The 12426-nt window shown below is 41.7% G+C and overlaps 1 protein-coding gene across 1 annotated transcript in view; it reads right to left on the reverse strand.

Moving 5' to 3' along the window:
• Prp4k (Pre-mRNA processing factor 4 kinase) overlaps window positions 1–12426 on the reverse strand; it is a 268851-nt gene that overhangs the window by 198218 nt on the left and 58207 nt on the right. Inside the window, 1 exon segment of the mRNA XM_067104540.1 lies at window positions 7034–7201. Within this exon segment, the coding sequence (XP_066960641.1) occupies window positions 7034–7201 (168 nt within the window).

A 12426-nucleotide genomic window follows, 5' to 3' on the forward strand; every position in this document is an offset into this window, starting at 1 on the left:
CTTGTGATCAAAATCTAATCAGGGTGGCTGACACTGTTAACATAAACAATCATTGTCAGCCTCAAGCCCCCAGAAAAGCTATGAAATAATACAAGAGGAGTATTTTCAAATTAAGTCCTCCTAACAATAGATTATTCTTCATGTCAAGTCTATACACTTTCAAAACTTGGTAACAGGGTAGTTAACCAAGTGGTTAACAGGTGAAGGGGTGTGAGTGGAGGCATATCCCTCACTCAACAATCTGCCTTCACTTTCCCTATGGGCACAGAGACTGAGAGGGGTGGTTGGGGTGGAACTAAATCTTAAAGGCTACGGTTTGTATATCTAGGAAAAATACACATTGTTATTCAAAATTTATTTGTTCTTAAAGGAATACAAACCATCACTTCTTACTTAGGAAACCTACTCCTTAGGAGAGAGGTCAATCCCCTACAACTGACTAGAGTTGAAAGCCATCAAGGACATGCCATGATCCCAGTTGCCCAGCAAGCAGAGGAGACCTGGCTCCTGTAACATCCTACCAGTCTGGTGAAATAATTGGCCTCTTCTTAAGCAAGAAGGGATTACTAAGGTTAGGTATACTTGGGAGATCCATGATGTCTCTAGTAAGACTTCATGTCACAAGCCAGTTTAGTTCTGGCTCTTACAAGGGTTCAGGATTAAACTCTACCATAGTCTCTTTCCCCAATGTCATAGGAAAAAGGATGAGGGGCACGTCCCTATCCCAGATGAACTGATACCCAAAGTGTACTAACCTGTAACTCGTCTGACTCCAGCACGTGGTTCAGCCAGGACAATGCTCCAAAGGAAATAAGGGGAAGGGAAAACAGTCATTCCTCTTTCACACCTTTTGGGCTTACACCAGACCTAGATACATCGCATGAGACACTGACCCTGTCTGAATCCAGAGCTTGGGTGACTACACAACTTTTTGGGCAGCCACCACACATCCCAAGGAGAAGGTATCTAGTAACTTGCAGGCGACATCTCTCAGGCAGAATGAAGTAACAGTAGTCTGACAATGCCAGACACGTTCATTACCTGGATAAACAAAAAGTCCTTACAAAAAGCAGGCCATGGACCCATGCCCCTGACTTCATGAGCCCTCACACAAGTAGGGAGGCCAACTTCCTTGGGGGATGTACAGGCCAGTCTAATTACTTCATGAAGCAAGGGTGCTCCTAGACACCTTCTTGTGTTTACTTGTACTAATGAAAAGGCACCTACATTCTGGCCTCTGAGAATGGGTTCTTTTCAAATAGTACTTGACAGCATGAACCAGGCAGAGCAACATCTCATCCAAGCCTCCTCCAACAAAGTCTTAGAGGAAGGAATCACAAAACTCTCGAACCAGTATTCTGGGACAGACAAACCTGAGTTCTGGCCACAAACTCAGATACGAAGGTGAATGAGAGAGATCTGTCCCATTCCAAATGCCAGGCAAGATAGGACAAGCCATGCATCCCCTCCAATCTTTTTTGCCAAAGCCATAGCTAAGGGGAACACAGCCTTAAGTGTAAGATCTCTGTCCGGAGACTGAGATAAAGGCTCGAAGGATGCCCTGGTGAGACTGTTAAGCACCAGGGACAAATTACAATTTGGGGAACAAAGTTCCCAAAAGCTACCAAACTATTCGAAAATCCTCATTAGCAAAGACAACTTCACCAACGAAGAGGTCTAGCAAACTATTTGAAAATCCTCATTAGCAAAGACAACTTCACCAAAGAAGAGGTCTAGCCCCTTCAGTTTGAAAACCTTTGATAGGGCACAGCAATAGCTTTACTGCAGCTACTAAAAGAAGCCAGACTCAGCAAAGATCAATGAGGAAATCTGTGATGTGCTGAACAGATGCTCTGATGAGAGAAGTACCCCTTCCATAACACAAATCACAGAAGATGGCATCAGCCTTAGTCTTGCCACAGATCTGTTGGAACTGATGTGCAATAACTTTCTTCTCTGTGAATTTGTCATTTTTTTTATTTTGTGTATTGAAAGTATGCAGTACCATATTATAATTATCATGGCCCCTAAGAAAGACAACACTGATAGTGTTAAAGCTTGCATGAGTTACTATTCAGGTGGAAAAATAATGATAAGATCTGGAAGTGGTGCAGGAGTCGGCTCTCGCAGAAAAATATGAGATGGCCAAGTCGATGATAAGCACATTATTCAAAAGTAAAGATGCAATTACAGGTGCTGGAATTGCAAAAAGTGTCAAAATGTTATCAAAACAGAAGGCCAATTATTGAACAAACAGAAAACTTATTGTTATTGTGGACTCACCAGAAACAATTAGCAGGAGACAGCAAAAATAACAAGGATGATAAAAAGTTATCAAAAAACACTCATGGAACTAGCGCTTATACAACAGTAGTAGCGACTGTGATTTTAAAGCATCAAGAGGGAGGTTTGACATATTTTGTAAGAGAAAAGGCATTCATAGTGTTGTAGGGCACGGGGAAGCAAGGCATAACAATCGATTCTGCAGAATCGTATGTTAGGAGTTGCAAAAATACTGTATGTAGAAGCCAAAGGTTTCAGTCCCAACCAAGGTTTAATTGCAATGAGACTGGACTTTTTTTTTAAATGTCATACAGAACATACATAACGGAGGAGGGGACGAAAATGCAAGGAAACAGGCATATGAAAGGCAGGCCGACTTGTTTTGGCAATGCTAGTAAGCATCTGAAACTAAAGCCTCTACTAGCGTGTCATGTGGAATATCCCCATGTCTTCAAGAAACACAATATTATGAAGCACAAGTTAAATGTGATGTGGAAGGCAATTCTTCACAGAGTAGATCCATAAGTGTTTGCTTTCACAGTGAAAAGATATCTTTTGGAAAAGAATATGCTACTCACAGCCCTGCTTGTAACTGACAATGCTCCAGCTCACCCTCCAGGCTTGGAGGCTGAACTGGAGGAATACTGTACTATGATTTTATTATTCTGAATTTCTTGCCAAGAAATATCATGTCCCTTGTCCAATCCATGGACCAGCAGTTGATATCAAATTTCAAGAAATACTATTTGGAAGCACTCTTTCGTCAATGTTCTAATGTGACGACTCATAAACGGATGACGGTCAAGGAATTTTGGCGAGACCACTGTAACATCCTCACCTGCCTTGGGATCATTCACCAAGCACGGAATATTTCCTACAGAACCATGCAACCTGCTTGGAGAAAACTGTGGCCAAACAGCACTGCAGAGATGGACTTTGAAGGCTTTGGGGAAGATGATGAGCTTGTAGTGGAGGATTTGTTTCCCTTGGCAAGTCCATGGGTTTAGACATCTGTAGTGAGGATGTTGAGAAGCTGACTACAGTGGAACTGCAAGACCTGCAAAAGGAGCAGCAGATGGAACCTGAATCTCTGCCTGAGGCGAGGGATGATTAAAGAAAGGCTTACTTGCTAGGGAAAAGTAAAAAAAAATTTGTGGAAACAGGCCATCCTGATCAAGCAAGCAGCAATAGACTGATAAATAAGTTTAACGATAATGCAACGGCCCTTTTAAAAAGCGTTAAATCGTAGGTAGAATAAGACATCTCATGGCCAATTTCTTCTGTACACTTTACCAAACAATCCTGAGACTAAGACTAGTACGAGAGGTCTAAAACAAAAAATAAGAGACTACATTCCAGAAGGGCAGTTAACCGACATCATTATGGAAAGTGATTCCCCTTCCAAACAGTAATCACTCCCTCCCTCCTCCTCTCCTGCTACTTCCAGTATACTGTACTAGCAGCTTCCATCACCAAGAATCAAGTGCAGTAAAATTCTAATTTCTATTTGTTTTATTTTTTTCATGTTTCTTTAATTTGAATGGTTTTATTTAAATAATTTTTATCATATATAGGTAGGTAGATACAGTAGACTAAATAGGTTTAAATAAATGTAGGCTACCATTAGATATGTTTATGTAAATGTAGGCTATCATTCAGGGCCATCAACTTGCCTCAAAGCAGGTAAGGTGCAATTAAATTATTTATTTCATGTCTACTGTATTGGTTTTATATGTTGATTTCTTGGCTGTATTGGTTTTATGTTTTATTCATGCTTTCCTTTATTGGTTTCTGGTTGATTTCAAGGCTGTATTGGTTTTGTTTTATTCATGCTGCTTTTACTGGTTTTATATGTTGATCTCATGGCTCTATTGGTTTTATGTTTTATTCATGCTTCTTATACTTCTTTTATTAGTTTTATAGGTTGATTTCATGTTTTATTCATGCTTTAGTCATTAATCATACAGTATACAAATATTGGTATAACTAAGCAATCGTGGTCAGGTTTGGATAAGATTACTCCTATTTACTGTACATTATTTATAATAGGAAATTTTGATAAAAAAATCCACCAATCTGAAACTTGAACAGCCATCTGGAACTGACTGATCAAATTCAAGTTCCAGGGTTCCACTGTAATGATAAAATGTACTCTGGTTAATGGTATTAAAAATATGGAGGTAATGTACAGACTCACATAAAAAAAAAATTAACAGACAAACTAAAGCTGCAGGTTACAAAGTAGGTGCAGAGTGTAAGTGCAAAACATGAGGATCTCATTGTGCAGGAATCCAACTCAGTGTTTCAGACATTCTCCCACTTCCCCAGCAACATAAGAAAACCACAAAGACCTCTTCACATCTATCTCCACAAAGACCTTTTCACATCTATCTCCAACCAAGCCAAGAAAAAGGGAAACCTATCATAGATAGCTTTGTGATATGAATGAAAACAAAGTATACTGTGTTGCATGGGAAACTTCAACTGCTGTACATGTTTCATGAGCTTTTCATATAATACATATTTAAAGCAGTGTTTTTCAAATTTTACATTTACAAAATTCAGTTATAATTAACATAATCAATAATAAAATTACATATGCTAAGTATCTATGGTACAATGTATTATACTGAACACATTTTGGTTTTATAGCAACACGTTTATCTTCACTAGAGACCTATCACTGGTAGAACAGGGTACACAATCCATTCTATACTAAATATGACTTTACATAAAAATTCACAAAGACAAGGATCACAATCAATCCTTATCATGTGGGGGACTCTGTATAAAAGTGTTATGTACACGAGCCCAAAAGGAACTCATTATTTCATTCACGAATTCAATGATAAAGCTCAATCATTCCAAAGCAAAAATTCAGCATCAAGTGAAGTAGCTTGCTTGATCTGTTGGATAACAGGGAACATTCTGATAAACAGATCAGACTGCTGACATGAACTAACAACACCACAAGCAAGATGCAACCATGGCAGTAAGAGCAACAGTTTTGTCTACTTAGTGCACCCTAAAGTAAAATCTGTTAACAAGATATGGTTCGTCCCAGGATCATTACACTCACATATGAGCACAGAGGTCTTTCAAAATGCAGTTCCAACTTGGCCTGAATTGGTTCCATAGGTGAAGAACCCTCAGGTCCTAATCAATCACCTAGATCACAAGTTAGATACTTTCTTGAAAGAGAGATTGACATCCATTTGCCGTTGAGAACTCAAGGGACCTTAGGCATGAATGATCAGACATGGTGGCACCAATTGCTGAACTGTATGCCAAGGTTCAATCATGATTGGAACAAGCACTTTCTGATACTTGGCCAATCCTCCTGTAAACCTACCTATGATGAGCAAAAGACAAACTACATAGAGGCTATTGGTGAACATGCACACATACTAACAGGTATGCATACATCAGGAGTCCTGGACAAGCCAGATAACTCCTGAGAGTCTGCATCATCCCATGCAGGTTTCCACTATACACATTGGCATCCTTCAGCAGCCACCTGTCACATATGATCACCCTCCACATGCACAATCAGGGGACTGCATATGTACCAAACACAACAGTGGAGTTGATTCATCACTATGCACCTCTGCTGAAAATGGACAAGAAAAGAGTTTGAGGCAGTCCTTGTGTCCTGCAAGGAACGGGCGGGCCGACACTGGGTCACAAGCTCACTCAGAGAGCCTGATGTCAACAATACCTATGGTAAATGTCACACCAACTGGGAAAAATGCCAATGCCAACCATCAAAAAAGGAAAGAGCTTACTCAAAATCTGAAGGAACTTCTCGTGAGGGCTTTCAAGACTTCCTGCAAAAATAAGGGAGCAGAAGATAAGTTCTAACCTGAATACAGCTCGGCATGAGCAGCCGGAGAATCACTCTAGAAGAGCACACACTAGTTGCCTACCCCTCTCATATGAGCCACAGGAGAATGAGCAGGGAGAGGTCAGACTGAGAAGAAAGAGCCAAAGGATTCAGTGTCAAAGGTGGTGTATTTTCCCTGGAAAACAAAGGTATATGCCTTCTGATCTTCCTCCACTTCAAGCCAAACCCCTTCTACTGCAAAGGAGACCAGCCAGCACACTCCCTGCAGGTTAAGTCAGGGAGGCAGAACAAACAAAACTGGTGGGGCTCCACAACACAAGAGAACATAAATTGGCCACACGCCCCACATGTCCTTCACACCACTGTTGACCACACACTTCTGTTATCTTCTGTAACACATACAGAAAAAATAGAGCTTCAACATTCCAATTGTGCACAGTACAGCAGAGTTTACCAAGTAAAGCAGGCAAAGAAAACTGCTGGCTTATGGCAGGTGACTTAGAGACTATCCGCTTCACCTGCATACCAATTAACCACTTTGTTATGAAGCTTCAATGACAGATTCCAGCTCAAGCTAAGTTATACTCAGCATAAAAGATGATAGTTTATATTTCCATATGAAAAAAAGAAGCTCTTGTAATAAAAATTTTAGGGTATTTCAAAATTATTTCTGATCCCTAAACAAATTCTGGGATACTCAAAGAACACTGCACTGGTATACAATTAGTGTAGTAACACAAACACTGCACTAGTATACACTTAGTGTATTAACAAGAACTGCAAAATGAAAACTATAGCAAAAATAAGTACTGTACAACTTTCACCAAAACTACAATTCTAACACATTTAAGAAAAACTTACAGCTAAGCATGTCAGAGAGAAAATATGTCAGATGGCCACCCATACCTATCTTTCCTTGATGAAGACTTATGTCTGTGCTTATGTTTATGAGAATGACGTTTGTGCTTCTTTTTGTGCTTGTGACGATGTTCTTTAGACCTGGACCTTGACCTTTCATCATCAGCTAATTTTGGATCTTCATCTGATAGACTTGAGAGACTTAATTCCTCTGAGCTGTAAGAAAAATATTTAATGATGATCATGATTCCACATAGACATCTCAACACATTCCCTCATCAGAATGTGTACATTTTCTGCATATATTGAATTAAAAAAAAATAGTCATTGCTTGTGACTTTCCACTCCTAGCTGTCTATCTCTAGATAGCAAAGGGGAGAGCAACTGAAAGTATTTTCCCTTAAGTTTAAAATAAAAACATCTTTGCCAGCATTTTGAAAAATTAAACAATTTGTTTCCAGCCCTCTACATTACTGCAAAAATGTCATTGGAAATATTTTTAACAAATCATCAATTCCAAAACTCTCTCATTTCAAAAGTAATTGCTTTCTTAACTATAAAATTTCATTTTTACATAGGACTTAATCTCCTGGGAACTGTCAAGACACAATTAATATAACATCTTATCATTAAATACTGGTTGAGACTCATGGTTCAGCAGAGATTACTGTTCACAAGGTAATTCAGTAATAGTAATACCCACAGTGTTAGTATTTCCCAAATGAAATTCTCACCTTTGGTAGGGTTACAGTTTTATTAAGATCATAACACAGCAAAAATTATACAAACCATAAAATAAGAAATGGGAACAACATACCATCTATGTTGAAAATTAGAAATTTATACAGTGGAGTATTGTGAACATTTTCACAATGATAGTAGGCTATACTTACACAACACATTATGGCAGTATCTTTCCAATTTCTTTTTCCTTCACATTTAGAATATCACAAGCAGGTACTTGCAACACACTTCCAGTAGGTCTATGGTAGCAGCTCAAGTTGTAATTCTCAACAAGTATTTTAAGAATACCATCTCACTTTGCTCTGACCAAGTGCTCATTACATTTCAATGCTACAGTAGGTTGTCTGAACCTCATACTGTATAATGGCAGAAATCTCACCAAAAAAAAATTGACATTTTTATAATAAAAAAATAAAGTTTCATATATACTTACCCCGTAATTACAGCTATTAGTTTCACTCGTTCGGCAACTAAAATTTTGAAATTCGTGGGTTGTGCTAGTTTGTTTTAGGGTAGGTGACTTACCCCGCCCACTTTCGGGGGGAAGGAGAGGAACAACTTAGCAGAGCTTCAATTTGTTTATGCCACTGTGTCCATGCGAGGGGAGGAGGGAGGGCTTCGATCATGTAATTACTGGGTACGTATATATATAACTTTATTTTATAAAAATGCTATTTTTATATAAGTAACTTACCCAGTAATTACACAGCTGATTCCCACATTGATAGGAGGTGGGATGCATGGACACATCTACCCCCAAAACATTAGGAAAGGTAATGAATTTGAGAATAGAATAATTTGCTAACATTTATTCAATGTTTGTTGTCTCCTTACCTGATAAGAGAGTTGCTGCAGGTAGATACTGCCTCTGGTTGGTGCTCATCTGATCTTGTAGAGGCGAGGCAGTACAGCCTTGGAGCGCCTACTACTTCAGCGGGTACTTTGCAGAATGGACCAATTCTGATGGCTAGCAAAGAATACAAGTTGCCCCTGTCCAGGGTGCAGTACCACAAAACACAACCAGAACAAATACACAGTCACCTATACCACCAAAAAATATTAAAAACTACTACCCAACCATTAAAAAGAACTGGACAGTACTCCATGTACACAGTACTCCCAGGCTCCCCTAGGACTCAACACCCTATGCAAGACGAAGAGATGATAGGAAGGAATATTCCTACATTTCCTCCCCCAACACCACACCAGCCGTGGAAAATGGGAAGCAAATACCGACTTGCACTTCCAAAAAGTCGATTGTAAGATAGATGAGATGCATAAATTTCGTTTGAATGCCAACAAAGTGGTGACTGCCCTTATTTCATGAGCTTTAACTCTACATGAGGGAAAAACCTCTTCTCCAACCAAGGAATGAGCTTCTGATATAAGATCTCTGAGGAAGAATGCCAGGGCATTCTTAGACACCGAGGGTGTGAGAGGTTCTTCACCGAACACCAAAGACTGCTCGAAGACCCATGAATTCCCCTTGTTCTGTGAAGGTAATGCTTAAGAGCCCTCACAGGACAGAGAGTTCTCTCTTCATCTGGACCGAATATCTCAGTCAAGCTTTTAATTATAAAAGAACAGGGTCAAGGATTACACAGTATCTCGTTTTTTGCCAAGAATCCCAAGGAAAAGGAACACACTGCATTTCCTTGAGAGAAGCCAACTCTTTTATCCAAGGGATGAATATCACTGGCCCATTTTGCTGTTAGGGTCTTTCTTGTCAGGTCTATTAATGAAATTGGCTGCACGGGTTCAAAGTGAGGGCCAGATAACCATGTCCAAGCTCCAATAATTTCCTTTTGCTTGGCGTTATCAAAAGACTTCATGAGTTCCGGCAAATCTTGGTTAGAGGACAAATCCGTTCCTCTGTGTTGGAAGACGGAGCTTAACATGGCTCTGTATCCCTTTATAGTAGAAGTGGAAAGACTTCTAGACATTCTTAAATATAGCAGAAAGTCTGCTATTTCTGCTACACAGGTCTGAGTAAAGGAGACATTGTCTTCTACACCATGACCTACAGATCGCCCACTTGGCTTGATAGACTTTGTCTGAAGATTGCTTCCTATATTTGGCAATAGACTCTGAAGCTCCTCTTGAAGAGCCCTTCTTTCTAAGCAATCTCCTGACAGTTTGTAGCCTGTCAGGGCCAGAGTATACAAGCTTTGATGAAACCGCCTGAAGTGTGGTTGTCCGGGTAGCTGCTGCTTTTGAGGCAACAACCTTGGGAAATCCGACAGCAGTTCGAGTAGGTCTGGGAACCACTCCTTCGCTGATCCCTTTGTCAATATAGGAAAGGACTCCAAGCCAGTCGGAAGAATCCTGAGGCAAAACCGTGCAGTCTCTGACTTGACGAGGTCGTTAAGATTTGGGATTGATGCAAGATTCAGGACCCGTGTTTAAACACTGAGCTAAACACAGCTCGAAAACCCTTAATGGTGGATGACAAGAGATTCCCAGATCTCAGATAAAGAAGGAAATCTGCAATTGGGTCACAGGCATCTCAGAAGAAAAGATGTTGAGTCTGAGACACCAGCTTCAGAAAATCGTCCACTTAGCCTGGAAGATCCGGTTAGTAAGTTGACCCCTGCATCTTGCAACAGCTTCTGCAGTGTGTCTTGAAAACTCTTACACTCTGATAAGCTTCTGGACAGTCTGAAGCCTGTCAGGATAAGAACGGACAACCCTTTGGTATCTCTCAAAGTGAGGTTGTCTGAGTAGACATGGTTTTTAGGGGAAGAAGTCTTGGAAAGTCCACCCAAAACCGTAGCAGGTCCTGGAACCATTCTTTCATGGGCCAGAGAAGGGCTATGAAAATCATCGTAATGTTGTGATGAGCCCAAGACTTATTCAGCACCTACCTGACCATGTTGAAGGGCAGAAAGGCGTAGCCCAAGAGGACTCCTCAACCTAGAACCAAGAAGTCTGAATAGAAGCCTAAGCCTGGGCTCAAAGGATGAAAGGCTTTCCTTCCGAAAGTCTATGTTTGGACCATCGCCATGCCAGTCCGACTTGATTACCGGGTTTATGGGAAACGCGTAGGTGTCCGGCAGTGTTTCCCTGTCCCAGTTGGCCTACAGGAAGAATTGCAAAACTTCTCATGAGAAGATGTCTAACTTGATGAATGTCTTGACAGACAACAGTCTCCAGTAGGACCATCCACTGATGGGCTAAGTAAGACAAAGGGGCTAGCGCTCTCACCATCCAGTCCAAGAAACTGAAAACCTCAAACAACTCAATGAGGTCTTGACAAGGAGGTCAAGTTCTGCTGACAAAAAACAAATTTTGCTGACGAAAACGCCAAGCGTCTGGAAGAAGGAGCTTCCCCGGTGGTGTAGGAAAGAAACCTCCTATGGATGAAGCACAAGGAAGAAAAAATGAAGGAAGCCTTACCTTGCTCTCTCTTAGCAGAAAACCTAGGTCTGTCATCTGGATGGCTCCTCATCAGGAAGGTTGAGGTAGGCGAGACCAGGGCTAGCAGGAGCCAAAAAAGGGTAGGAAAGCTCGCCTACAAGTAATGAAGGAGAACTTGCATAGGCTAGGAGACCTGTGGTCGAAAATGGGTACTTGGCACTCCAAGCAGGAGATTGATACTGAAGAGGTGGTGCTTGGTGCTTGGGAGCTGGTGCTAAGCATTAGGGAGCTGGCACCAGGCGCTTGGGAGCTGGCGCCAAACATTCGGGAGCTGGCGAAGGGTTCTTGGAAGTGGATACCGGGCACTTGGCAACTGGTGCCAAGCGCTCAGGAGCTGGTGCCAGGATCTCAGAAACTGGCGGCGGATGCTCAGGAGCTGGTGTCAGGTGCTCGTGAAGAGATGGGCGCTTGAATGAAGACCTAGGGCGCCTGCAAGGGATTGTTGGTTGCTTGGAGTCAAATATTGGCACCCAAAAGAAGTATACTCCGGAGAGAAATAATCCAGACTGTCCCACGTGCTGCAAGAAGGTTGAGGACTGTGCCCGGGTCCTTAAACCACTAACTGGGGAGCAGAGAAGAGCAGCCAGCATCGCCAGCTTGCCTCTTCAATGGACGAGACGAATCTAGAAAGCACTTGCAGCAGTTCCAAGTCCGGGCTGGAGTCTTGAGAGTTGGATGATAACTGGCGCATATCCACAGACACGCCATTCCAACAGCTGTATGTCGAAGCCTGGGATTGATCAACAGGCTCGACTGAGGGGGCGACTACCCATGGGCAAACCCTACCGACCTCCCTTGGACTTCATGTATGACTCCTCCCAGGTTTAGGGGAGCATGACAGGGACCTCTGTCCAAGAGAATCAATGGGCCGAGCAGCTACCTTCTCCACTTGCACAAAACTTTCTCCTATCAAGATGTCTTTCCAGTGGCTGTCTGCCGATACTTGGGAACGTGCAACAGGTTTGACTGAGGGGGCAACCACCTGTGGGAAAACCCCACCGACCTCCCTTGGTCCTCCAGTATGACTCCTCCCAGGTTTAGGGGAGTATGACAGGGATCTTTGCCTAAGGGAATCAGTGGGATGAGTAGCCACCTCCTCCACTTCACTGTATCACTAATAGGTTAATTTCTTGTTAAACCTAGACTCAGACTGGCAATGGCAAGGTTCGGAAGGGAGCCAGGAGTGGGAGTAGGTGAATTAAAAATAAGAGGGCTAGAAGCAGGAAAAAAAAGGGCAGGAAGGGGGAAAGAAGGAATAGCAGAGCTACCTTCTAACCTAG

This window comes from Macrobrachium rosenbergii, chromosome 5 (assembly GCF_040412425.1).
Source record: "Macrobrachium rosenbergii isolate ZJJX-2024 chromosome 5, ASM4041242v1, whole genome shotgun sequence".
Taxonomy (NCBI): domain Eukaryota; kingdom Metazoa; phylum Arthropoda; class Malacostraca; order Decapoda; family Palaemonidae; genus Macrobrachium; species Macrobrachium rosenbergii.